This window comes from Polypterus senegalus, chromosome 4, assembly GCF_016835505.1.
Source record: "Polypterus senegalus isolate Bchr_013 chromosome 4, ASM1683550v1, whole genome shotgun sequence".
In the NCBI taxonomy this organism is placed as follows: domain Eukaryota; kingdom Metazoa; phylum Chordata; class Cladistia; order Polypteriformes; family Polypteridae; genus Polypterus; species Polypterus senegalus.
Window position 1 is genome coordinate 215,313,769 of NC_053157.1, and position 26,998 is coordinate 215,340,766.

At 36.5% G+C, this 26,998-nt stretch overlaps 1 protein-coding gene across 5 annotated transcripts in view; it reads left to right on the forward strand.

Annotated features, from left to right (window-relative positions):
• slc4a11 (solute carrier family 4 member 11) overlaps positions 1-26,998 on the forward strand; it is a 169,481-nt gene that overhangs the window by 107,430 nt on the left and 35,053 nt on the right. For all 5 annotated transcript variants that reach the window (XM_039751939.1, XM_039751938.1, XM_039751941.1 and 2 more), the window contains 7 exons: positions 1,309-1,432; positions 5,294-5,503; positions 10,178-10,262; positions 11,265-11,390; positions 16,844-16,957; positions 21,102-21,234; positions 25,094-25,167. In XM_039751939.1, coding sequence (XP_039607873.1) covers positions 1,309-1,432; positions 5,294-5,503; positions 10,178-10,262; positions 11,265-11,390; positions 16,844-16,957; positions 21,102-21,234; positions 25,094-25,167 — 866 coding nt within the window. The remainder of the gene's footprint in view (positions 1-1,308; positions 1,433-5,293; positions 5,504-10,177; positions 10,263-11,264; positions 11,391-16,843; positions 16,958-21,101; positions 21,235-25,093; positions 25,168-26,998) is intronic.

A 26,998-nucleotide genomic window follows, 5' to 3' on the forward strand; every position in this document is an offset into this window, starting at 1 on the left:
TTCTCACAAGTAAACTTAATTTTGGCATTTTAATAGAAGGTATTATACAAGATGTTAATAGATTGTCATCACCCTGTTTCATTCTAGCTAGGAAAATTAATATTGCCAAAATGAATATTGTTCCCACTTTCCCATATCTATTTTAAATTTAGTCTTTATTCCCTCTGAAACCTGTCAATTAGTCTCTCTGATGATGCCATTTTGTTTTTTGTTTTGGTATGGGTGGTTCCTTTGTGTTATCTTTGCAGTGCCCTGGGCATATTGTTTATGGTTGCTGTGCCAGTTACAGGTCATAAAATGTAGCCATCATGTGACATTAATGTAGAAATCACACATTATGTCACCTACCTATATAAAATAGATATACACAGCTGCTGTCATCCTTGCTTTAAATTCTTTGCTTATTTATGCATTCTTTCTTGGAGCAGGTGGAAGCTAAATGACATTGTCAAGACTTTATTAGGTCTTGCTTTGTTATTAATTTTGTGTTTTGATTATGGTTGTTTGGTTCTCTTAATCTTCTGGTATTATGACTTCTCCCCCTGTTCCTTGATTAAGATGTTCTGTATTTCTTATGTTTTCTTTTAGTGGGTGACATTTTCCATCCTGTTTTTTTGAACACCCTGTTGTGCCTGGTGTTCATAACAATATCTATTTCAGACCTTCACAACATATATCTATATTAATAATCTTAAAATAGTAAAGTAAAATAGTTTATTTGGAATGCAAAATGCCTATATGTTAAAAGCATTACAGAGGTCTAAAGAATAAGGTGGCATGATGTTAGCCTAACTTTCTTTTCTCTTACTGAGCTGCAAACATATGTACGTCAAAACTGAACATTACACATATGTATCTCATTTAAACCTGTCTAAAATGTATCAAGACAAAATCTGAATTGTGAATGCTGTCAATTATCTATCTATCTATCTATCTATCTATCTATCTATCTATCTATCTATCTATCTATCTATCTATCTATCTATCTATCTATCTATCTATCTATCTATCTATTCACTACCTCTCTAAGGCATGCGTTTTAGAAATGCTCTACACTCAGACCATTTTAGAATGAGTTTTGCATATTTAAAATCAAATTTAATGTTGATTTAATGAAGAGGTAACATTAATAATAATAACAGTGATTAGTATTAGATACAAAAGATGCACAATGGACATTTGAAAATCATTGAATATGTCATGATTTATGCAATACAATACTATTTGAATCTTTATTTTTTGTAGATTTATTGTTAACTGAGTGCCACTGATTACATGGTATTGATTTATCAATTCTGTTTTTTTCAGCTGCAATGTCCGGAACATCCAGAGAAGACATGTGTGCATTTCCAGGTTGGAGAGACCCCAAAACTGGGGTGAGAACTGTTGTGAAGTCCGTTACGTCATTCTTGTCCTTGCTCCACACAAAATGGTAATGAAATGTTAAACAGGCATTATGTTACTCCCTCATATCTAAAGGGTGAAACATAGATGTGCAATTTAGAAAATACTTATAATCTATAGAAAGGTAATTCAATTTAATGTATTCTTATTAAGTCAATAATAACACAATAATAACAAATTAGTATAAAAAAGAATCGCAAAGAAAATGCAAACACATAGGCCTACTGAAACATAAACAGAGAAGCACTATGCAATATACAGTATAAACATGCTCATCTTCCTTGATCTGTTCTCTGCCTTTGACACAGTTAACCACTCTCTCTAACTTAGCCATAACTAGGACTGCTCTTAGATGGTATAAATCCTACATATCATGCAGAACCTACCATGCGTTCTGGAGAAAAGACATTTCTAAGTTGCATCAACCAAGCACAGAAGTACCCCAAGGATTGGCACTGGATCCTTTTCTCTTTCCTTGTCCACCACTTCACTTGGCTGTAGATTTTCATATACTAGACCAATGTTTTCGGCTATACCCATCATTCCCTCCATGTTGTCAGCTAGAATCTCACCTTGTGTCTCTGATATTTCAACTTGAATGAAGAATACCATCTCCAGTTTAGCCAGATAGAAATGGAGCTCCTTATTAATCACAACCAGTATGTCTTTTCAACACCTTATTTCTGTAAACCATGGCACATTATCACTAACAACTGCCAAGTCAGTATGCAACCTTGGAGTGATGATCAATGAGCAGATATCCTTCACTGACAACATGACAACTATCTCTTATTCATGCAGAATCACTCTATATGACATCCACAAGATCAGGCCATCTCTGACAAAGTATGTAGCACAACTTCTGTTCAGGCATTGATCTTTTCACACATAGACAACTGCAACCTGTTACTGGCAAGGTTACCAGTACAGTATGTGCTATCCAGCCATTGCAGATGATTCCAAATGTAGCTGCACATCTTGCACTCAAGTGCATGTCACTCCTCTTTTCACTACACTAGCTCCCTGTTGCAGCACGCATTACGGTAAAATCTTTGATGTTTGTCATTAGATCAGCACCTATGTACTGTATATAGAAGCACTCATAAGGTCCTATGCTCAGATTTGCTGATGAATGGCACGTGGTATTGTCACCTCTGCATGCCATCAAATCTCAATCCAGACTCTTTTCAAGTGTAGCTCCTAGCTGGTGGAACCAGCAGCCCACCTCAATCTAAACTGCTGACCCCCACATTGTTTTGTGAATATCTTTCTAATTGACAGTGGTTTTTGATGCTAGCTTCTTAGCAGCAGTAAAATAGTAATTTGTCTTCTATTGTTCTGTTTGGTTTAGAGCATTTCACATTTGATGGACAATCTTGTCCTGTAATAACATTTCAAAATAACCCAAACATTAATGTTTACTCAATTAAGTTGACCTCTTTTGTAAATCACTTTAGATACAAGCATTTGCTCGGTTTTTAAGTACAATTATATTCATAGATTATACATGTTTATGGTGCCTTGGAACAGTATTCTGTTCTGTTAAATATTTGTTCCCTTTAATATTTTAATTTAAGAATATTGAAACTCTAACTAATTTGTGACTATTGTCTTATTTGCTTAAAAAATGAATCCCTTGTGTTCAGGAAGCTGTAACTTTACTTGAAAAATTTGTTAAGTCTTCTTTTCTTAATGGTCGATTTTCAGTTTGTCAGCCTGAAGGATAGTAAATAAAGGTCTTGGAATAATTTTAGAAGGCACTGCACATGTACAATGGAAAATAAAAAGGGGTTTGGTCCCAGAGAAGTACAAAGTTCTGCTTTCATCTGCTCATTAGAGTGGTTGACACTAAAAACATGGTCCTTTGATAGTGAGAGATATGGGTGGGTATGGCAGTGTGTGGTAAAGTGGATGGAGTAAAGTTGTAATCGTTGTTCTTCCTCCAGGTTAGCAACTTCTGAACTGTGGAGGAAGAAAACAGACAACTGACCTCCCTGGCCTCTTCTTCCTGTATTTTCTTTAATTAAGTCCCCTCAGACTCAGCTCATGGTCACATTTCTGACAATATGCATATTTATGTGCAGGGTGGTTTTAAGTCCAAATTAAAACTGCTATAGATCAGTGCATTCTGAAATAGATTATTCCATGTTTAAGATGCCAATTTAATTTGGTTAGAACACTTCTGAGAACACATCCATCATATGTGATGATGCATTCACTCCAAAGCAGACATGACAAACCCAAACACAGAGAAGAGAAGAAAATGAGAAAGACTTGGGTAATAGCTAAGCCAAAGTAGTCACTAGAAACAAATTAAAAAGACATATAAGTCCATGATATAAACCAGCCTTGACAGTAGCTATAACATGGCTATGCTGTGCTAAAATAGAGAGTCTTCAGCCTTTATATAAATGCTGAGGTCAACGGCCCTTCTCAAATTTAGGTAGGCAAGCCATTTCAAGGCCCTATAGCTAAAGGCTCACCTCCTACACAAATTTGTTTTATTTGTTCTCAAATTTTTAAGGAGCTCTGCAGCTGAAGATAATAATCTATAGCCTTGAGTGTAGCCAATAATGCATTCTATAAAGTAAATGGAGCATTTTATAAGCAAAAAGGAGCATTCCAGCGTTCACCTTACTTGAAACCACTCTTTTAACTTAAGAACAGGAGTTATTTTATCATACTTCTTTGTTCTAGTTATGATTCTCACAGTCTTGTATTGAACTCATTGTAGAGTGGTAAGTGAACAAACTCTGTGACTATACAGTAGAATAACACATTAGAGTAATAAATAAGATTAAAATATGCTAGGTAAAAGCATGTAAGTAAAACTGATAGCATTTATTAATGGAAATGCAAAGTTAACATTTACATAAACAGAAAATATATTTTAAAATAGTATATTTTCCTTTTTTTATGATAAACATTTTATTTTTATTTTTAAATAAACTATAGATCAATATAACATATGGTAACTGAAAGAGGCTGGCTGCATAACTGTCCTTTGCCTCAACTGGGTAACACATTAATCTTTCCTGCTTGGGTCTGGAAAGAGACCTGTCTGTTTAAAGATGGTGTTCACATGCTACACTGATGTGAGCAAAAACAGTGGGCAGTGAATTTACATGAGAAAACAAGTTCAGTACAGAACCTGTTGCAAGAGTGATGCAGTGACTCAACCATCCTTGCATTGAATAAAACAAGAATACGAATCTTCAGAGACTAACTAGCCTGAAGAGACTGCCGGAATGGAAAATTGGGTGGGGATCACATTTCTGCATTTTCACAGTCCTGAAGTAACCGACCTGAAGAAGGACACTGACACCAGTTTGACTGCACCCACCTCCTCGACCCAATGGTATAAAGGACATTCAGTTATTTTAAAATTTGTCTTTTGACCGGAAGCAGAGCTCTGTTCTTTTTTAAGTCCACAATTCCGTGCCTGTGATGTGCTTGATTAGCAACTTCGGTCCAAAATTATCCCAGAATAAACAGGGGTTTCACCTTCTACTTGGGTTCTTTTTCTCAACTGTAGTGTTGAGTCCATCAAGGCAGCAGTGTCAAAAGAAAGATGGTCTTCATTATGGATGGCAGTTTTTAATTGTGGGTTGACAGAGTCAATCAGTAAACCAGTTACCAGTCTGTGTGAACCGTAGTCACTAAAATATACTAGAATAGAGCAATAGTAGCAAATATTTATGAATTCCAATATATATTGTCATTTTGATAATTATCCTGTGCTTTGTATTCTTTACACATTTCTCTTAAGATATGCTAGGCATAGTGTGCATGTGTACCCAACACATCCTAAAAAAGTCAAAGTCTACACTCCGCTAGCGTAGTCTGTTTACGATGCAGAGTATTTTTCCGTTTTCTTTCTATCTTTCAGAAAAGCACAAAGACGGCATTGGAGCTGGGCCGTACTTTTGCCACCATGTTCTCAGATATTACGTTCCGACAAAAACTTCTGGAAACCAAAAGCACAGAAGAGTTTAAGGAGGCCCTAGTGTACCAACGACACCAACTGGCTTCAAAGCATTGCCAACCAGCCAACGTGATGAAAGAAGACAGAGAACCACACAAAGCCAAGCCATTCAAGGTAAAGTATTGACAGCTGGTGTCTCTAAACAGGAAGCCAGGTGACACTTCTGGAACTTTACTACCTGATCATTTTTGCAATGTAAAGCTGTGGATTCTTTGCATTTTGAATTGTGTTTTACTAAAGTTCTGTTACTAGTTTGCTTTTGGACACCTAAAGAAGCTTTATCTTCAAATGTTACGCTGATGGACATACTTTATTCATGACATTATATTTGCCCCACTACTGTACATTTTTGATGGTACCTGTGACAAAAATAACACCAAATTATGGGCTTCTTTATTTATTTAATGCCTGTCCTCAGTAAAAAAAAAGAATAATTGCTGTTAGCTATATAAAGATTAAAGTTTACTTTAAGACCCATTGAGAACAGCCATGCCTAATACATATCCAACTAGCATTTGACAGCAGATGCACAATTCATTCTAAGGGGAATAGAAACCTCTGCTCAAGTTCAAATAAATTACTTCAAACTCATTGGACAATGCTTCATCCTACAACAAGACAATAATCCCATATATACAGCTAAGACAACACGGGAGTTTTTCAAAGCTAAAAAATGGAAAATTCTCGAATGTCCAAGGCAGTAATCCAATTTAAGTAAAATTGAGCATATCGCCCATATGCTGAAGATGAAGAGAAAAACGTATGGGGACAAGCCCCCAAAACAAGCAAAAGCTGAAGATGGCTGTATAAGAGGCTTGGCAGAGCATCAATAGAGAAATGCAGACTTCAACCAGTCATTGCATTCAAGGGATATGCAACACAGTTGACTGCTTTAGTATGCAGACCATTCCCATGTCCCAAACACTATGGTGCCATAAAATAGGGGAGAACCATGTAGGAAAAGTGTTGTCATTCCTGCATTGTGTGACTGGTATCTATGCAATTACCCTTAAATTAAAGTCTGCAATGTGCAATTTAATTACATCTGAATTGTTTTATTTGTAATTTTAAACTGGAGCAGACAAGTAAATCAAGGAAAAATGTGTTATTGTCCCAAACATAATGGAGGGCACTGTATATGCTTGTGTGTTTTAACAGTATATATGTAAAACCAATTCCATATATTTACATAATAAAACAAATTTCTAAGGATCCGGAAATTATTACACTGCTACACTTTTGGATGAACAGTACAAAATCCTGCCCAAGCCAACAGCCCCACACACATCAGAATGCAGTTCAAATGTGATTTTGTTTTTCTAAATGAAAAATATAGATATCTCTAACATGTCTGATTGGAATACTGGAATACAAAAACTTGGAAAATGTCCATTTATATAATTACTATTTTCCATTACAGGGGAGTAGGTTGTATTCATCAGGTCCCAATATATGAGGTTCCTATAGAATTTTTCCAACATTACTCATTTGGTGGAGTTTGGGTATCCTCTTACCTGTGCTTACAGTGCTGTGTGCATTTTCTTAAATTTACTGGTGTTTGATATCAATCTAGCTTTGTAAATTATTTTAGTGTCTAGACATCTGATCAGTGCATTTTGTGTCTGTTTTGAACTGATAATTGCTTCCCATGACTTTAGTTGCAGCAATTATTAATGTAAAAGTCACCTATTTTTAGTTAGCGTGGAACTAATAAGATGTTGATTCACTGTCAGGATTTAATGTGCTGACAAATAATTCTGGTTGTGGTGCATTAAATGTTTGATATAATTTATTATTTATTTTTGTTTCATGTTATTTTCATTTATATATGTTGATGTGCGTGTTGATTATTACATACTGATGACTGTATGTTTACCATGGTGTGTATTTTCTGGAAATGTCAATCTTCTTCTTCTTCTTTTGGCTGCTCCTGTCATATGCTTTTTCCAGGTCCACAAAGACACAATGCAACTCCTTCTGGCCTTCTCTGTACTTCTTAACTTAGCTTCCACTACTCTTTCCAATAACTTTATGCTATAGCTTATCAATTTTATCCCCCTGTAGTTACTACAGTTCTGCATATCCACCTTATTCCTAAAAATTGGTACCAGTGGACTTCTTCTCCACTCCTCAGGCATCCTCTCATTTTCCAAGATTCCATTAAACAATTTGGTTAAAAACTCCACTGCCATCTCTCCTAAACACCTCCGTGCTTCCACTGCTATGTCATCTGGACCATTTCTTTCCATTCTTCATCCTCTTCATAGCTGTCTTTACTTCCTCCTTGCTAATCCGTTGCACTTCCTGATTCACTATCTTCATGTCATCCAACCTTCTGTCTCTCTCTCATTCTCTTCAATCATCAGTCTTTCAAAGTGCTCTTTCCATCTTCTCAACACACCCTCCTCGCTTGCGAGTATGTTTCCATCTTTATCCTTTATCACCATAACCTGTTGCACATCTTTCCCAGCTCGGTCCCTCTGTCTAGCCAATTGGCAAAGGTCCTTTTCTCCCTTCTTAGTGTCCAACCTCTCGTACAACTCTTCATATGCCTATTCTTTCTTTGCCATCTCTCTCTTCACCGTTACATCTTATCTCCTTGTACTCTTGTCTACTTTCTGCATCTCTTTTACTATCCCACTTCTTCTTCACCATCCTCTTCTTCTGTATACTCTCATATACTTCTCCATTCTACCACCAGGTTTCCTTTTCCTTCCTCTGTCCAGATGTCACGCCAAGCACCCTTCTTGCTGTCACCTTTACTACTTCTGCTGTAGTTGCCTAGATGTCTGGTAACTCTTCATTGCCTATCTTACCTCCTTCCTAAACTCAACCTTGCAGTCTTCCTCTTTCAACTTCCAAGATTTGATCCTTGGCTCTGCCCTCACTCTCCTCCTCTTCTTGATCTCCAATGTCATCCTACAGATCACCATCCTATGCTGTCTGACTACTCTTTCCCCTGCCAGCACTTTGCAGTCTTTAATCTCCTTCAGATTGACTCTTCTGCATAGGATATAATCTTCCTGTGTGCATCTTCCTCCACTCTTGTACTTCATCCTATGTACCTTCCTCTTCTTAAAATACATATGCACCACAGCCAATCCCATCCTTTTTGCAAAATCCACTATCATCTGAGATTCTTCATTCCTCTCCTTGACACCATACCTACCCATCACCTCCTCATCTCCTCTATTCCCTTCACCAACATGTCCATTGAAATCTGTCTCTTGGGTACACTGTCCATCACTTCATCCAACTCACTCCAGAAATCTTCTTTCTCATCCATCGCACGCCAAACTTGCAGGGCATATGCACTAACAACATTCATCATCAATCCTCCAGTTTCCAGCTTCATAATCAATAATCTGTCTCACACTGTTTTCACTTTCAAAACACTTGACATACTGTTCCTTCAGAATAACTCCTACCCCATTTCTCCTTCCATCCACACAATGATAGAACAATTTGAATCCACCTTCAATCCACCTGGCCTTACTCCCCTTCCATTTAGTCTCTTGCACGCTCTATATATCATCCTTCCTTCTCTCCATCACATTAGCTAACTCTCTCCCCTTACCAGTCATACTGCCAAGATTCAAAGTTCCTACTTTCAGTTCCACTCTCTTTACCTTCCTCCTCTCCTCTTTCCTCCTGACACATTTCCCCCTCTTTTTCTCCTTCTTCGGCTAACAGTAGCCCAATTTCCACCAGCTCCCTGTTGGCTAACAGTACTGGTGGCAGTTGTTATTAACCCGGGACTCGACCGATCTGGTATGGAAATCTGAATTGTTGTCTGCATGTTGATCTGGCAAAATTTTACACCGGATGCCCATTTATCTGGGTTTGGGAACAGCATGAAGAAATACAGTGGTTTGTGCATCCCCTGTGGCTGGGTTATTTTCTAGAAATGTCAGTAGTTTGGCTAATTTGAGCTTTTTATGAGAAGCAAATTTATATATGTGCTATGAGCCTACTCTTACACGACTCCAAATTCACGGTCAACAATTTACAAAGTTGCATTTGATTGCTTTTTTAGACCATTCTTGATATTTAATTCTGACCTTTAGTTTTGCTCTTTTGGTTGTGATAGAGTAGATAAATAGACGACCTGGACCTACTGTATCTGCTCTAAATAAACAGAAATAATCTAGTCTGTCCCTGCAACCCATATTTTGATCAAAATACTTTTAGAGTACTGATTTAGTAAATTTCAGTAAGGTTTATTTCCTTAAGGTCTGAAATTCACCTTTTTGGTATTTCCCACTTGACACAATCAATGCACTGTATATTTTAAGTTATAGCCAGCCCTATACTTTTCCCACAGTCCACAGAGGATTTTTTTGTTTTACTAATGTCAACAGTCCAAGTAATAAGCAGTTTCCAATTCATAAATGTCTTTAAGAATGACTATGTGTATAACGTTAACATTTCAAGACAAAAGAAGTCACAACTTGTCAAAAATTAATTGAGGCATCAAGGGTTACGTTTGAAGTATATTACCTATCCTCTTACACCCCCGGGACTATGAGACTTATATAAGACCAACACGTTACAAGAAAAAAAACAATCTGTGTGAAATAAAAACTGAAATACAAAGCCTGTTTTGTCAGAATTCAGTGATCTATACTTGTCTGAGGCTGGAAGGTAACTATTCATACTGTATATTGGTGAATACTCTGCATGACATTGTTTGACTATTATTATATTACTGGTTCTCTGATCCTGACTACAGAAAATGTCTTTATGTATTCTCAATACTCATTTTCTTCATTTTGGTCCCCATCATAGGGGCAGAGCATCCTGCAGACAGGTAGAGGTATTTCTGAAGATCTCTTTCGAAGATTGCCATCTTACATTTCCGACTTCACTGATGGTAAGGACGTGGTTGCCTTCCGAGTTCACATCTTTTTCCTATGTCTGTTGTGATGTTTTCTCTCTCTAATTATAATGCATTTTTCCCAGTGGGTTCTGGGATCTGTTCCAAGGCCTTCTAGTAAAAGAGTTGTGCTAGTTCAGAGTTCTGTTATAGACCAGGCATTATGAATTCATTTACCTCTACCCACTGGCTTGACTAAACTGACTTACCTTCATAACACTGGTTTTGATTTATAAAGCCATTAATTTCACCAATTCAGATTGACATCATCATTGCTTGCCTCATACAAACTAGTTAAATACCCAAGATCCTCTGAAACTAGTCATTTCATATTACTAAAAGCTTGCTATTTAACACTTCCTGTCTAGAGCGTAATCTGTTGATTTGTTAGTGAAACTTGTTCAGTGGTTATGTTTAAATCATAATTTCGCCTTTGATATCTTATCTCTTTTATCAGCTATAATCATCTGCCCTGATCCTATTTCTACTGTGTTATTTGCTTATTTTGTCACACAAGTACTATAGACTTAAAGTTTATCTTCCCTTTTACATTTTGTTCCTTGCAGTTTTTCAAGGATTGAATGATCTTGTATGTTATTTTACTAGTTTGACTTGTACTCTTGCTTCCTCTGTCTTTTGATGGTATTCTTGTTTATGGGTACGATATGTAATAAAAATTGGTTAAGTGTCCTCTTTTCATTAAAGGACATTAGGCATTATTTTGCTTATGAATAATGAGATTTTATTGTTATACATGCAATTTGGACACTTTTTCCTGGGTTATAGTTACAAACTCTCTCAGAAAGCCTACTAATATACATGGGATGCCTTTAACAGGGTTTACTTTTCTAGTAAAGTGTAACTAGCAGTATCTTAACTGCCAATTGTTGTTATTATGCCTATTATATATTACCATGTTACTATGGTGATAAATCATAGCAAAGTTTGTTTAAGCTGTGCTGTTTGTGAAGTATTAACAAAAGTCCATGTACTCTTCAGGAATTACTGGAAACAACAAGAGCATTTCCAAATATATCACAACAGCCATCTTTCTGTACTTTGCTTGCCTACTACCTGCACTCGCTTTTGGTTCCCTCAATGATGAGACCACTGAAGGTGAAATTGGTAGGTCTAACTTATCTTTCTCTCACTATTAGGACATATACCAGTCAACCCCTTCTTCAGAACTGCTTTTTAGGGGTGCAAGGCTTTAATCGCCCTACCAGGCCATCACCGAAAAGTATAAAATACTCATATAAAGCTACAGTGAAAAAGTGCATTTAGGGCTGCAACAGCATTTGCTCCACAATATGTGTGCTGTAAAACTTAGGCAATGGGTATTCACTTTGTTAATATGCAGTGGTTTGTACTTACCAAAAGTGGTTCAAGAAAGGACAACTGGTGAAGCAGAGACAGGGTCATGGGTGCCTAAGGTTCATTGATGCACCTAGGGAGTAAAGTGTAGCCTATCTGGTCTGATCCTACAGAAGCCCTACTGTAGCACAAATTGCTGAATAATGTAACGATGGCCATGAGAGAAAGGTGTCCGAAAACATTGCATTGCAGCTTGCTGTGTAGCCTTAGACTGTCCATGATGACCCTTCTCCACTGCCTGCAATGGGTATGTGAACATCAGAAGTAGACCATGGAGCAATGGAACAAGGTAGCCTGGTCTGATGAATCACATTTTCTTTTAGATCATGTGAATGACCAGGTGTGTGTGCATCGTTCATCTTGGGAGGCGATGGCAGCAAGATGCACTGTGGGAAGAAGGCAAGCCGGTAGAGGCAGTGTGATGCTCTGAGCAATGTTCTGCTGGGAAACGTTGGATCCTGGCACTAATCTGAATGTTACTTTGACTTGTACCACCTACCTAAAGATTGATACAGACAACGTACACACCTTCATGGAAATGTTTTTTTTCCTGATGGCAGTGGCATCTTTTAGACGGGTAATGTACCCTGCCACACTGCAAAAGTTGTTCAGGAATGGTTTGAGGAACATGTCAAAGAGTTCAGGGTGTTTACTTGGCCTTCAAATTCCCCAGATCTCAATCCAGTCAAGCATCTGGGGGAGGACACCTTTTGGAGGTCTGGTGGTGTCCATGCCTTGATGGGTCAGAGCAATTTTGATGGTACGAGTGGGATGTATACAATTTTAGGCAGGTACTTTTAATGTTGTGGCTAATCAGCGTAGTTGTATTTGTTAAATATGTATGTCACTAGAGGAATTATAATAATTTGTCCTGAAAAAATAAATATGATTTAAAAATGTTACTTTACATTTTTTATGCAGATTTATTTTCAGTATTTTAAATACTATTAGAAAACTTAACTATTGTATGTTTAGATATTGTCTTAATATATCAAAAATATCTGATTTTCAATTGATAAACAGAAAATCTCATGACCACTGTATAGAGCGTAGTCATGAACTTTACGTTATCCTAATCCAAGGCCAATTTTGTTTTTCATAGTATGCTGGCCAGATGGTGTCATACCCAGGAAGGCTGCAACAAAAAAACAATAAATAATATTTCAGACCATTACAGTTGCAGTGAAAACATGATAGCATGAGTTGAGAAAAAACAAAATGTTAGATCAATAGCTGTAATCGCTCATACATAAGAGTCAGACTAGGTTCCAAGGCATTTATTGCAGTTTAAGATGTTATAAATGAGCTTTTTATTGATGTACCATAAAAATTATCTCCACTTTTGGTGTCATAATAGTATCATATCATAATAGGACAAAAAGACCAGGCAGAAGCCATGTGTCACAAGAACTCACTTTCAGTTAATTCTATGTAATTTAAAATGTTGTTACAAATTAATGGTCAGTTAAATAGTATATATTTATTTGTTCTTAATATATGAACTATTAGGAAATACAGACAGTGATGTGGTCCCAATAAAGTACAGGAACAGCAATGATGAGGTAAAGAAAAACATAATTTTTTGGATACTTTTTGAAAATGAATACATACTGCTCTGTAATTGGATAGAAATATTCAGAAACGGAGAATCTATACATTGCAAACATTATCTTCCCCATACAGTGTAGGTCAATGTCATTGTACACTCTTAAAAATAATGGTTCTTTATTGGCATTTTGTGTTACTTTACTGGGTTGTGTGGTTCCTCATAGAACTATTGCTTGACACAGCGCCATTTCTTTCTGAAAAGGGTTCTTTGCATGTCAAGTTGACTCTTTGTGCTTTGAAAAACTTCCTAATATACAGAAAAACACCTGAAATCTTGAAGGCATAGCAGACTACCTAGTATGACAGTAGCAAATAAGAAAACTTGGACTTAGCCTATGCTACAACATATATAGCAAGAGTCCTTTTAAAATCATGAGCCATTGGTATTTTACAGATCTGTTATCATCTATTCATGGTTATTTACTGTGTGGAGTCTGTAACACATCTAATAAATAAAGGTTTTTTTTGGAATCTTTATGTGGATGGGTCTTTTGGGAACGAAAAATGGTTCCCCTATGCCATCACTCAGAAGAACTACTTTGGCACATTTATGTTTAAGAGTGTAGGTCAGTAACTGAGGAAGCCATTGTCAAATATAAACAACTTTTTTTAACTCTTTGAGGGCTGAATATTTTTTCCAGTTTTCTAAAAAAGCACACAAAGCAATGGTTTCACGCATAAATCAATATGAAACGTTCTTTGCTGCATGCCGGGGCTGCTGTCAGCAGCGGGGCCAGCTCAATGACCAGAAGGAATACACAATGGGCCAGCCGCCTGGCTGTCTTCACGCAGCAGTCGCAGTGTGACACAATCTGGTTTGTGCCTCTTGTCATCAGTAAGAGGCAGTCGTCCCAGGTAAGGTACGTAGGTGCATTAGCTACACGGACATGTTCACCACCACGATCAGCTGATACTGGCCCCTCACTTTCGTTTTCGATCTCTGGATCACTTAAATCAAAATCCGAGAACTCAGAGTCTGACTCGGCGATATGATATGCAAAACATTGTCCACAGAGTATTTTGCTTTGTGCATTCGCTTTGGTCTTTTGCCAGATGTCGATGCCATTTGAGGGGTTGTTTGCTCTTCACTACTCATGCACACGCAAATCAACGAAGATAAATTTAAAGAGAGTCGAAGTAAAACATAATGGCGAGTTTTGTCACAGTTTACAGCTGATTACCATCTACTACTCCTGAATTTCGACAAAAGTCGACATCTGCCCTGAAAGAGTTAAGGCAATGTTTATTGTGACAGTGCTAATTTTTAAAAGATTTGCCATACATAAATACTTTTTCTTTATAAAATCTACAACTTACAGTATGTGTCTGTCATGAAGAGCTTGAGCCAGAGTTGCCTGGAATAGGTCATTGTTTACTTTGCTAGTATTTAATGTAATATTAAATGCCAGATAATATTTACTTAAAGTTAGACACATTTTTGCAGGACAATGTTATTAAATAAATAAGTCATTTTTAATTGCATGAGATACAGTATACAGTAATGCATGTCATAAAATGTATTATACGCCCTATAAATATGACAAAAAAGATGAGAATACTACATACATTGTAGAACCTGCATAATTCGTTTTAGGATTACTGGTGACTACAGCCCATCCCATCATCCTGGAACAGGGTAAAATCCTGAACAATGTGCCAGCTCATCACCCAAGGTACACTTAACATGCACACATCCATACTTCCTCATTCTAAGGCTAGTTTAGGATTGGCAATTAACCAATCTAACACAACGTTAGGAATGTTAGAGAAAAACCTACAGAGGCATGAGGAGAATGTGAAAGCACCACACAAACAGCAACAGCATAAAACGTAAATCCAAGGTGTTGTATTCATGAGATATCAGTGATAACTTCTGTGCCACACAGACACATTGGATGGGTTACTTACAACTTCTGTGCCACACAAACACATTGGATGGGTTACTTACAACTTCTGTGCCACACAGACACATTGGATGGGTTACTTACAACTTCTGTGCCACACAGACACATTGGATGGGTTACTTACATGAAGCATTACTGGCAAAGGTGTTCAGGAAAACAGAATCTAGAAGACAAATCAACATGGCACTGTTTTGGAAATGCAAAGTGGTATGTGATGTTTAGTATAAAAGTAGAAATAACAAAGAAAATGGATATGCATTGAATGGGTGGTGTAAAAGAAAATGTTATCTACTTTAATAGAAAATTATAAGTGCTATAAAGATATATTAAAGATGTATTTTGATGTTCAGGGAAACATTGAATAAATGATTGAAAAAATCTCAATAGAAGGAATACTAAAGAAAAGTGAGGAAGAAGTGTAAAACTATAAAAGATTTGGAAAGAACTTCCCGAATATAGGAAACAACAAATGATTTAAATAATATTAACATCATGTACTTGGAATGAATTTGAAAATGTAAATACATTTCTCTTGAGCCATTCTCTGAACCTGTTTAATCCAATACAGGGTCATGGGAGATACGTTCTGTCCTGAAAGCATCAGCCACAAGGCATTAACCTGGAAAGTAGAAAATACACTGCAAGCATTCATTATGATTGGCAGAAGGAATAAAGAAGTTAGTTTAAGCATTTGATCTCTCATCAACGATATCCATGGTCTTATAGATAGCATAAATTGAGCTGCTCTGCTTTCTGTTTTAAGATGATTTAAAAGAATCAATCAGAATTGACAGAAGTAATTTTGCTTTTGATCAACAACCCACTTTTTGATCCTGAAGCCTTGTGGTAATCAATTGTAATTGCCAATACTTCCTGTCATTGTATATTGTATAAAATAGAAATGAAAATAAACAAAAAAACATAGGCCAGAGCCACGCCACAGTCTAAATTTTGCATAAATGAGAGGTTTCAGAGAGTTAGAAAAAATGTTGATAATGTAAATGCATATTGGCTTCCTGTGTTTACTTTATGGTGGACATTAAAATGTGCAAAGTCAATGTAACAGAGAAAGGGCTAATTTAGCTATGTGGGGTGGTTTAATCTTTTAATACCAAAATAGTTAAGAGGAAGAAGCCATCCATTACCTGTAATGTCCCCATTTCCCCATAACTTTCTAGAACTACCAAGAATAAAAAATTCCAAGGACCGACCAATTCCATGTACTTGGCTAATCTTTCGCGGCTCTGAAAACTGACAGTTTTATTTTGTACACATGGCCAGTAAAGCAATCACAGCTAGGTTCAATGTACATTTAAACAAAATAATAAATAAAGGTTAAAATAAATAATAAAAATATAGTCTTAAGTTTAAAATAAAATTGCCTGTCACTCAATGAACTGAATAATTCAGCAGTTTAGTTCACCAAAACACATTCCTTAGAACAGGAATGTTTCTGTCTCAGTTGGAGAGTCCTTGTTTTTGTGTTTTTATTTTATCTTATCTCGGTTACTTTAGATTCACTTGTGATGCTGTTTATGTTGCCTGCCAGCAAAATCCTACACTCAGTTTTGCTTATGACTCAGAAGGGTTTTAGTTGTAAACTCTTTATTGCACTGTGAATAAAGTAATATATTTAATATTTAACACACTTATGTGTAAAGTGATGCATCATCTTTTCCTTTCTTTTCACAGATGTCCCAAAGACCATATTTGGACAATGCATCGGTGGGGTGATTTACTCTCTCTTTTCTGGATGCCCCCTCGCAATTCCATTGACTACTGCTCCATTGGCTCTGTTTACTAGTGGTAATTGTTTTTCCTTTTCTTTTAGTGTGTGGTGCATCAGCATAATAATGTGGGGTTCATTTCGAACAAGGCAAACGTAACATGCATCAGATAACATTGCTGCCTCAGTCTATTTGGACCCAGTCTTATTTCCAGTCGGAGTGCCACCTTCATGGAATTTGTATGTTCTCCTTATGTTTATGTAGATTTTCAAATTGTTCCAGGTTTTCTTCTAAAGTTCAAAGACTTTGAGTTGGCTTTGTTTAAGTTCCTGGTAGTGTGCCCTGGGATTTAAAGTCCTCTAGGCGAATTCCACTTCCTGCCAAATTACTGTTGGCATAGACTCCAGTTTTCTATGACCCAGATATGCATAATCAGGATAAGAAAACATATTGATAGATTCTCACCACAGAACTTTTGTGATGCCTAAATCTATATCTTTATACTGACCAATAAATATATATAAATAATGTCCATGTGAGTTGGCTTAGAATGTACAGTAGAAATCGCTGCTGTATAATTTCTGGCCAGTAGTCTATAATAGATTTTTTTTTGTTCTTTATTTCGCCTTATACAATTTCTTGCATTAGGAATTTGTTACTTTTTGCATACCCCTTGGGGTCAGCCATTGTACAGCGCCCCTGGAGCAATTGAAGGTTAAGGGCCTTGCTCAAGGGCCCAGCAGAGTAGGATCTCCTTTGGCAGTGACGGGGATTTGAACTGGCAACCTTCGGGATACCAGCGCAGATCCTTAGCCTCAGAGCCACCACTCTGCCCTGTTTGGTTCAGTTAACAAATTTATATGTTGTATAAATCATATGAAAGCTGTCATTTCACATGCCATCATAACATAAGAAAGCAAACTTCACCATGAAAAAGTGGTTTCGGAGCATGAATGAGAGGAAATCATAACTTACATCCATCTCACAATCATTGGAGGCCAGAGCATATCCTGGCAGCAATGTGCACAAAGCCTCATCCCGTCCTGCACAGGGCGCCATTTAACAATACATGCATATTTTCAAGATATGAGAAAGGGGTTAGGAGGGGAACCCATAGAGAGAGCATGAAAACTTCACACATATGGCAACCAAGCATGGGATTCTAACCCAAAATGCTGAATATGTGAGGCAACAAATCTTTGCCACTATAACATTTCATTAGTTTACCCAAAACATGTTTCTTATTATGTACAGCATAACAGTGTAATGCAGATTAAATTAAATCTTGTGATACAGTATGTCTACACAGATACTATCACAAACACTTTTGATTTCCTGATGTAGCTATTTTTTCAATAATAAATATAAATAAATAAACATGGAGAAATTAACATAAAATTTAAATAATATTTATTCCATATGAATAAACCGAATTCTAGTACAAACTAGATTTGAAGAAAAATATTCTAGCTAAAATATAGTAAAGGGTAACTTAACTGTTTTCAATGTATTGGTATTTTCATGATGCTTTATATTTGACTGTAAAATAAATCAAATTGTGAAATAGGTGGCATGGTGCAGTAGTGCTGTCTCACGGGTCCACAGGAAAAAGTTCTAATCCCAGCCTGTGACATCTCCAAGTGCTCCACTTTGCTTCTATATCCCAAAGATGTGAATATTAGGGCAACTGGTAACCTGCACTTTTCCCAGGATAAGTGAGTACAAGTGTGTGTGTTAAGTGTAGTCTGCATTGCAAAATCCCAAGTAGTAAATGAACTCTTCCAGTGTTTTAGTACCCCTTAAAGTGAGTACAGGGATAGAATGTTTTCATTTATACATTTAATTAAATACTGGCAGTTTTGCTGTGTGCAACAGACGTTTTTCTTAATTTGTGTTCAAAGCTAAATGAATAGTGTTTGGGTTCAGAAAAATGGATAGGTGGATGAAATGGTGCGTGAAAAGCAGAGCATAAAGACTGCCTGATTGCACCTACCTCTTTATTAAGTTTCAGTCTACCCCGAAATACACTTCAGTTTTGCTAGCAAACAAAAGCAATGAAATTAAATTTCACTCAAAACATGCCTTTCACTGCTAGTTCTCTTCTTCCCCTTTCACATAAATAAATAAATATTAATTAAATAATCAATCATTCAAGCAAGCAATACAGACAGTGTTCTAGCCAACCTTGACAAAAATTTACTGTAATTGAAAGAGTCTTATAAAAAAATGTTGGTAAACACCCAAATTGGCTTAAAATGATTAGGGACCTCATTGATAGCTGGGTATTCTTTTTTAATAATTCACTTGCTCTATGAAAAGAAATGTATATACTATGCATAACTTTTTTAACCTCATAAAGCAATTTCTAAGCCCACTTCAATGATCAAACATTTCACACTCTGCACTGAGATGTTAAACCATCACCTGTAGCACATACTGTATGTACTGTATCAACGCTTTGCAACCTCAGCAGCACCACATAGTGGCCAGTTTCAGAAGTTACTGACTGAACCTTTCAGAGTGACCAACATCACATAGCACCTATATGACTATTTAATATTTATTATTTCTACATTTAAAAAAAAACATACATTCTGTTAGATGACCCACCGATTGGAAAAGTCATCGCTGATAAAGGAGCACTGGAATTACTGAGTAGAAGGGTCCTTTCATCAGACTAGATGGCCCAGCACTGACTCATCTATGGAAGGGCCAGCAGGAGAGAGGCAGCTTATTGGCCGAGGTCTCCAGGGCTCTGAAAAAATTTGTATCATCATATGTGATAGTTCTGTATTTAGTGAGCGATAAAATCTATTCTTGAATTTTGCTTTGTAGCTTGCACTATTACTATTGTACTATTGTACTGTATTCCTAAGGTGGCAATGATAGATTGGCAGTCTAGCTTGTATGAAGAGGATTACTTGTGTTCTGTTTTCTGTATTGTATTTACCCCATTTTTTGACACCCATTGCACGCCCAAATGTCTTGGAAAGGGGTCTGTCTGAATTGCCTTTCCCAAGATTTTTTTCTATTCTTGGGTATATTTTGGTAGTGTTTTCATATCTTCTTAGAGAGTCAAGTCTGGGGCTTATCTGTCAAAAAATAGGGCCTATTAAAGCCCATTGCAGCACTCTACAAGAATTATATTGTTGTTGTTTTACTAATTTAGCAAAACTAGGATATGGGACTCTAGCAACACTAAGGATAAGAGGTAATTATTGTGACCCCCAAAATGGAAAACATTCCAGATAGATAGATAGATAGATAGATAGATAGATAGATAGATAGATAGATAGATAGATAGATAGATAGATAGATAGATAGATATACAGGGCACTATATAGATAGATAGATAGATAGATAGATAGATAGATAGATAGATAGATAGATATACAGGGCACTATATAGATAGATAGATAGATAGATAGAATCACCAGCAGCCAGAAGTGCTCTGCAAATACTTTATAGACACAAATGCCATGATATAAGATGGTTTTGTTGAAGAGGTTATTTGTAGAGGCAGTACATTTGTAATTACATACATAAAACCATCCTCTTCACCAGTGCTGCCAGATGCCATGTGCAATGAAGAATGCAATAGTAATCTATTAGGTGTAAGTACCCTAGAAGAAAGTACTGGAAATCTGTGAATTAGACTGTGAATCGAAGAAAATGCCAAATCAATGACTAAATTCCATTTCAAATGATCCATGCACAAAAATAGATTGCATTTCAGGGGCTTGTAGAAATGTACTTTTTATCTACGGGATATTTTTTATAGATTTGTAAATTGCAATTTGAAAAAGGAATGATGGTAATTATAACATGTGACCTCTGTCTTACATATGTGTAGATATTTATTTATTCATTCATCCACATTCTGAGCCCATTTTTTCTTTTACATGACCTTGGGGAACTAGAGCCTTTACCAGTAGACTCCTGAGCAAAGTATATGAGGATGCTGCCTGAACAGAGATGTGTAATAATAACATATTCATGTGCTTAATGATAAAATACTGATTGAGAATTAAGTCTGGATTGGATTTGATTTTCTCTTGCAAGTTGTTCTACTATATTTACTGTTTTGTTTCAAGTGCTGTTAAAAACAATTGCATATTGTTTTTAATATTTAGAAACTTCAGACCTCTCTTGGTGGTTAGTTTTTAATGTTTGTTAAAATGAAATTTAAATTATGTTTTCTGTTTTTTTTCTGTTTTTTCCAGTTATCAAGGGTATTTCAGATGACTACAATCTCAACTTCCCTGCCTTCTATGCTTGCATCGGCCTATGGAGCAGCCTATTTCTCATTTTTGGGGCTGTTTTCAACTTAAGTCTGCTGACAAAGCTCTTTAAACGGTTAGTTTTGTTTCTTGTATCATGAACTTCATACTAGCTTCTATCGTAGAATGAACTAGGATATACAGTCCCCGCTTCACTTCCCTATAATGAAGCTTCCTTGCCTCGCACATTCTATACACACTCCCAAATTATCTTTTACTCAGTAAATATTTTACTCGGGCTGTAACTGTGATTTGAATAATGCATGGCACATTTCCCAAATCAAAAAAAAAAAAAATGGACTGTCTCATTTACCAAAGAATCGTAAGGAATGTGTTTGTTAGGAATTCAACACTTAATGGCAATAGATTCAGTATCTGTTGAAATAAGATGTCAAGTTTACAGTTTCAAAAATGAATGATTATTTTTGAATATCAGTATTTAAGGTTAATTTCTGAATCTGGCATTTGCAAAATAAGTATTGGAATAACTATGGCATGACATTTCACTGAAATGATGCTATAGCCATAAATTTAGAAAGTCTAAAAGTTTCATTTTTGAAATCAGTGCCTGGGTGTTCCCCTTCTATTTTATGATTATACTTGTAGGATTTCGGTGCTAGCCTACTCTGGACATGTATATTATATATTATTATATATAATAATATTTTCTAAAGCTAGCATTTGGGTGTTAATTATCCTGGCTTATAAAACCTGCTTGGTGCCAATGTCTAACTCCAGGTGAGAGATCCATTGATGATACTGACTGACACTGTTAAGGTGCTGTCATAAACACTATATGTATTGTTTGATTCATGGTGCATTATTTAAGCTTTATTAACATTAAACGGATTGTGAAAAGGTACTATATAAAATAAATACTGTTTAATGACTTTCCTGCAGTGAGAATGTTACTTACAACAGCAAGCTCATACACAGGTATAGAGGAAGTCCTCCTAGCCCTAACCCTCACTGTAGATTTCTGGCCTCATTTACAAAATGGGACACAGTCACAAAAGTTCCTTGATTGTGTAAGGTGCAAGATCCGCAAGACAATTTCAGTTACATTTACGAAACAAACATCTACTACCGAACAATTCTATCTGAACTTGCAATCAGCTATTGGATAATGTACAACTCTTAAGTGCAAGTAATGTGCAGATGTTTATTTACATAATGAGCTAATAATTTTGAAGTACATCCTAAAAGGACTATTTATAGGTAGGACACATCTTTAGGTTGCCTTGAATGAAAATAATAAAGCAGTCACTGCCAGCTCTTAAAATATTAGGAGTTAAGCGTTATTAGTACAGCACTATGTACTTTTAATATAGCGTGTTTACAAAATCACACTGTTGGTGATTCAGTATGTTTTTTCAAATGTTGTTATTAAACAGATCCAAACTATAGAAAAACATTTTTTTTCCAGGCTACTTCCAAGTTTACATAATCAATTAAAAAAGCAACTACTTAGTCTTTATATACGTTGTATTTAATCTCAATTATTTTGTTAATTAAACTGTCTTAAAATTTGTAAACCTTTCTGTCCCTCTGTCATTAATCAATATGTATTTTTCTAAAGCAGCAATATTAATGAAGCTATTTAAATACCTACTTGACAGGGGTGGGGATCGATCTGTTCTTAACATAATTCTTTTTTTTGTAAAAACTTGATTGCTATGTATTGATTGTAATAAAATTAATAAATAAAAATAAATAAATAAATAAATACCTACTTGAAACAAATCTGTCTAGTATGCATCATTCCTTATAACATCTTAGGCCAGACAAGGATCCATTGTAGGAGACTTTAATCAAATCCATACCACAAAAGCACTATATAGCTTATTGTCAAATTGTGTAAAAAAATTCCTTTTCAACAAAAAGACATGCAAGTTCACATAGAATCTGACATCTTAATGACTTGGTATTATAAAACCTATGCCAAGATAAATGAGAACTTTTCGGGTTTTGCTGAACAGTCAGATGGAGACTGCTTTCTTATGTTTTATTATTACACTGGAAAAGTTCATGATTAACTGCATTAGAGAAACTTCTAGGCTTTACAAAGTTTTGACTTCGGTGTAAACAGTGAGCTGCATCCTGATGGTTTAGCTCTCTCTCCCCCATTATTCAAAATTAGAGTCACCAAGGGTGAGTTGACTGTGATGCTAAATTCTAAAGACAAACATTAAAAAAAGCTTGTGAAACTTAAAAAAAACGCTTCATAAAGCAACTAAACAAACTAATCAGCCCTTTCAATGTTATTTTATTATCTGTCTTGTGTACTGCCTTTGATGTTGATGTATAAGAAATTTTTACAAGTTGTGTGTGTGTGTAAGATGTTAGTAAGTTGTATTATTCTGCTTCTTTAAAGAAGTGTTTCTTAGTTAACTCTACATAAGTCTAACGATCAAGTCTTCCGTCTATAGAGAAAGGTAAAATCAATTCATTGGGAGTCTTACCCAAAGATCTAAATATTTTTTGTTATTGCCAACAGGAAAGCAGATAATTAATGGGGGTAATTAAAGGGGTCTCTCTTTGAACTGCCTTTCCCAAGGTTTCTTCCATTTTTTCCCTACAAGGCTTTTTTTTGGGGATTTTTTTTTTGTCTTCTTAGAGCAAAGGTGGGGGCAAAGTCAGTCCTGGAGGGCCGCAGTGGTTGCAGGTTTTTGTTCTAACCCAGTTGCTTAATTATTAATTTAATTAAACCAAATAGTGCATGATAAATGCACACTGATGTAAAATAGAAACAAGCTAAATTGAGGACTGCTGGTTTCTTTTGTCATTTGAATCTTATTGCTAATAAGGAGCAATTAAAAATTGAGAATACGGCTATTTAAGCCTAAAATAAACAATAAAGGTTCAGAATCCTAATGAGTGACACAATAAAAATGAAGTAGAAGTGTCACTTGAGCAATAAGGGCTTCTTATTAAGCAATTGGGTTGGAATAAAAACCTGCAGCCACTGCGGCCCTCCAAGAATAACTTTTCTCACCCCTGTCTTAAGCCGCTTGTCCACTGCATAGTACGGCACAGCACGGTTCAGTACAGCTCACCTTGGTTCGGCTCAGTTCGGCTCGGTTTGTGTTTCGACTGCAGTATAGTACCGCTTTAGAGTGGGTGGGATTATTCACGTGTCGTTAGAGTTGCGCCGCCTCTACTGACGTGACACCGTGGAACTTTTACAACAACACGCAGACAACGACAACACTTTAGCTCGACGACGCGCAAGGTTAAGCATCTAAAAAAAGCACATCACTAGCTAACTTTTATCACTGTTGCAAAGCATAAAATGAACTTAACTGCCAGTGTAACATTAAAATACTAATTCTGTATATTACAGATCTTCCACATTTTGCAAAAAAGTCGCCGCAACAGACCATCTGTTTGGATATTTAACCGTGCTTCAGAGTGGTGGGATGTGATTGTTCCCGGTTTTACAAACACTCAGTGGCTGGAGAACTTTCGAAACTTCCGCGTGTCTGTACCTTTAAAGAAAAGAATAGCCAGTGACGCAGTAATGACGATTTTCTCCGGCCAATCAGTGACCAGCAGAGTTTACACGTCACATTTTGGTAACGGTTCGACACGCTTGGAACCTCGGCTGAGGTGGTACTAAAAAAAGGACCAGGTACCAGGTACTGTTCCCAGTGGAAAGCCCAGCAAAAGTGAGCTGTACTGAACCGTGTCGTGCCGTACTATGCAGTGGAAAAGCGGCTCATGAGAGTCAAGGCTGGGGGGCTGTCAAAAGGCACGGCCTGTTAAAGCCCATTGCGGCACTTCTTGTGTCATTTTGGGCTATACAATAAATAAATTGTATTGTCTTGCATTGTAATGGACTGACTAACATCTTACCCACAACTTTGCCCCCTACAAGCCAATATTGATCTCCCAATTAGACTTTTTTTTTGATAAAATTTTCTTTTTTTTTTTAGGTCAACTGAGGAAGTCATAGCCATGTTTATTTCTGTTACATTTGTATATGATGCAGTGAAGGGAACTACTAAAAGTAAGTACTGTACATATTATGGAGGAATGTTGCTAAAAGGATTCTGCTACTGCTATTTCAAATAACAATAATTTTGGAAAAAAAAGATTTGGTTTGGTCAGGGCTTTTCTGTATTTGGGCCTTCTTCCACTTTGTGCATAAAAGCAGATAAAAAATAGAGTATGGAAACAAAACAGCATATTACAGCAACCCAAAATGTGTGCGAATCACTGGCACGGGGCACTGTCAGTGATTAAATGTTTTTGTACAAGACATTCATTCAGAAGTCAGAAATCAGAGACATCCAGTTAATGTTGCAATGGAAAACTCTGACCCCTGCTCTACTTTGCCTGTTCTGACCACAGGAAACTTCATCAAAGATGGAGTTCTTCACATTGCACACTGTCCAGCACTGCCTTCATTCTTTTTATGTCAGTCTCCCTTACTGGCTTCACCCAAAACACCCAGCTTGGCTTCATTGTTGGCATTTGGGGCATTTATTCTTAGGCTTGATAACTGTTTACATTGCTAATTGTTCTAATGGGCTTAAACTTAAGATGCTGGAGAATAAATGCCATTCTGCCAGTCATATGGAAGAAATAACTTTATTTAAGAGATTGTCTTTGTGGACCAGCAGGATCATTTTTCCTTTACACTAGAAATTCCATATTATTGTTTTGTTCACCAGAATCCTAGCCTGATACATCATGTTAGCCATCTAAAAACATTTCCTGACAATGTATCTGGCGCAGTCACTATCCTCCCCTATTTCTTCTGTGCATCATGTCCAGGGGCTGCAGCATACACCCAACGACATTTATTTATATAGCACATTTTCATGTACGCAATGTAGCTCAAAGTGCTTTACAAGATCACAGAAAAGTTAGCTATATGAAATCAAAAAAAATGATTAGGCAATAGTAATAAAGAATAAGTAAAAAAAGAAAAAGGTAAGGTCAGATGCCCAGAAAGACAGAAGAAACAAACAAAAAAAAGTCCAGTTAGGCTGGAGAAAAAAAATAATCTGCAACGGTTCCAAGGCCAAAAAGACTGCCCGGTCCCCAGGAGGCAATCTGTCTAACATAAAGAGCCGTGAATCAGTCCTCTTTGTTTTCAGGCTTCACATGACGTTCATCTTGTGGACACCTGGGACGCGCACCTTCATTCCGTCATCACAGGGGGCTGCATGATGCCTTGATCAGGTGGTGGTGGCACACATCTCCACCAAAGAATAACCGGAAAAGACAGCAAAGAATAGCAGAGATTAGTACAGATTGTGGAAACTTGAAGAATATGATAATTCTGTGCCCTCCCAAAAAAATGTAAAAGCCACCTTAAAATAATGGGGTTTTAGCAGTTTTTTAAAATGATCCACAGTACTAGCCTGGCAAATTTCAATCGGTAAAGTATTCCATAATACTATTCCATAATAACAACAGGCTGCCTCACCACTTCTTTTAAGTTTGGCACTTCAAATTCTAAGCAGACCTCCATATGAAGATCTAAGGTTACGACGGGGTGTTGTGGGACGAGCATTCGAAAATATAGGACGGAGCAAGATTATTTAAAGGCTTTATAAACCATTAGTAGTATTTTAAAGTCAGTTACGAATTGCATGGGTAAGAAATGTGACAATGCTAAAGCTAGTGAGATGTGCTCAGATTTTCCTATTTAATATTCTGGCAGCTGCATTGTGCGCTAATTACAGCTGATTGATGTCTTTTTTAGGTAGTCCTGTTTGGAGTACATTACAGTAATCAATTAAAAACAAAAGTTTGTACTAATTTTTCAGCGTCTTGTACAGTTATAAGAGGTTTAAACATTTTTGCTATACTCTTTAAGTGAAAAAATG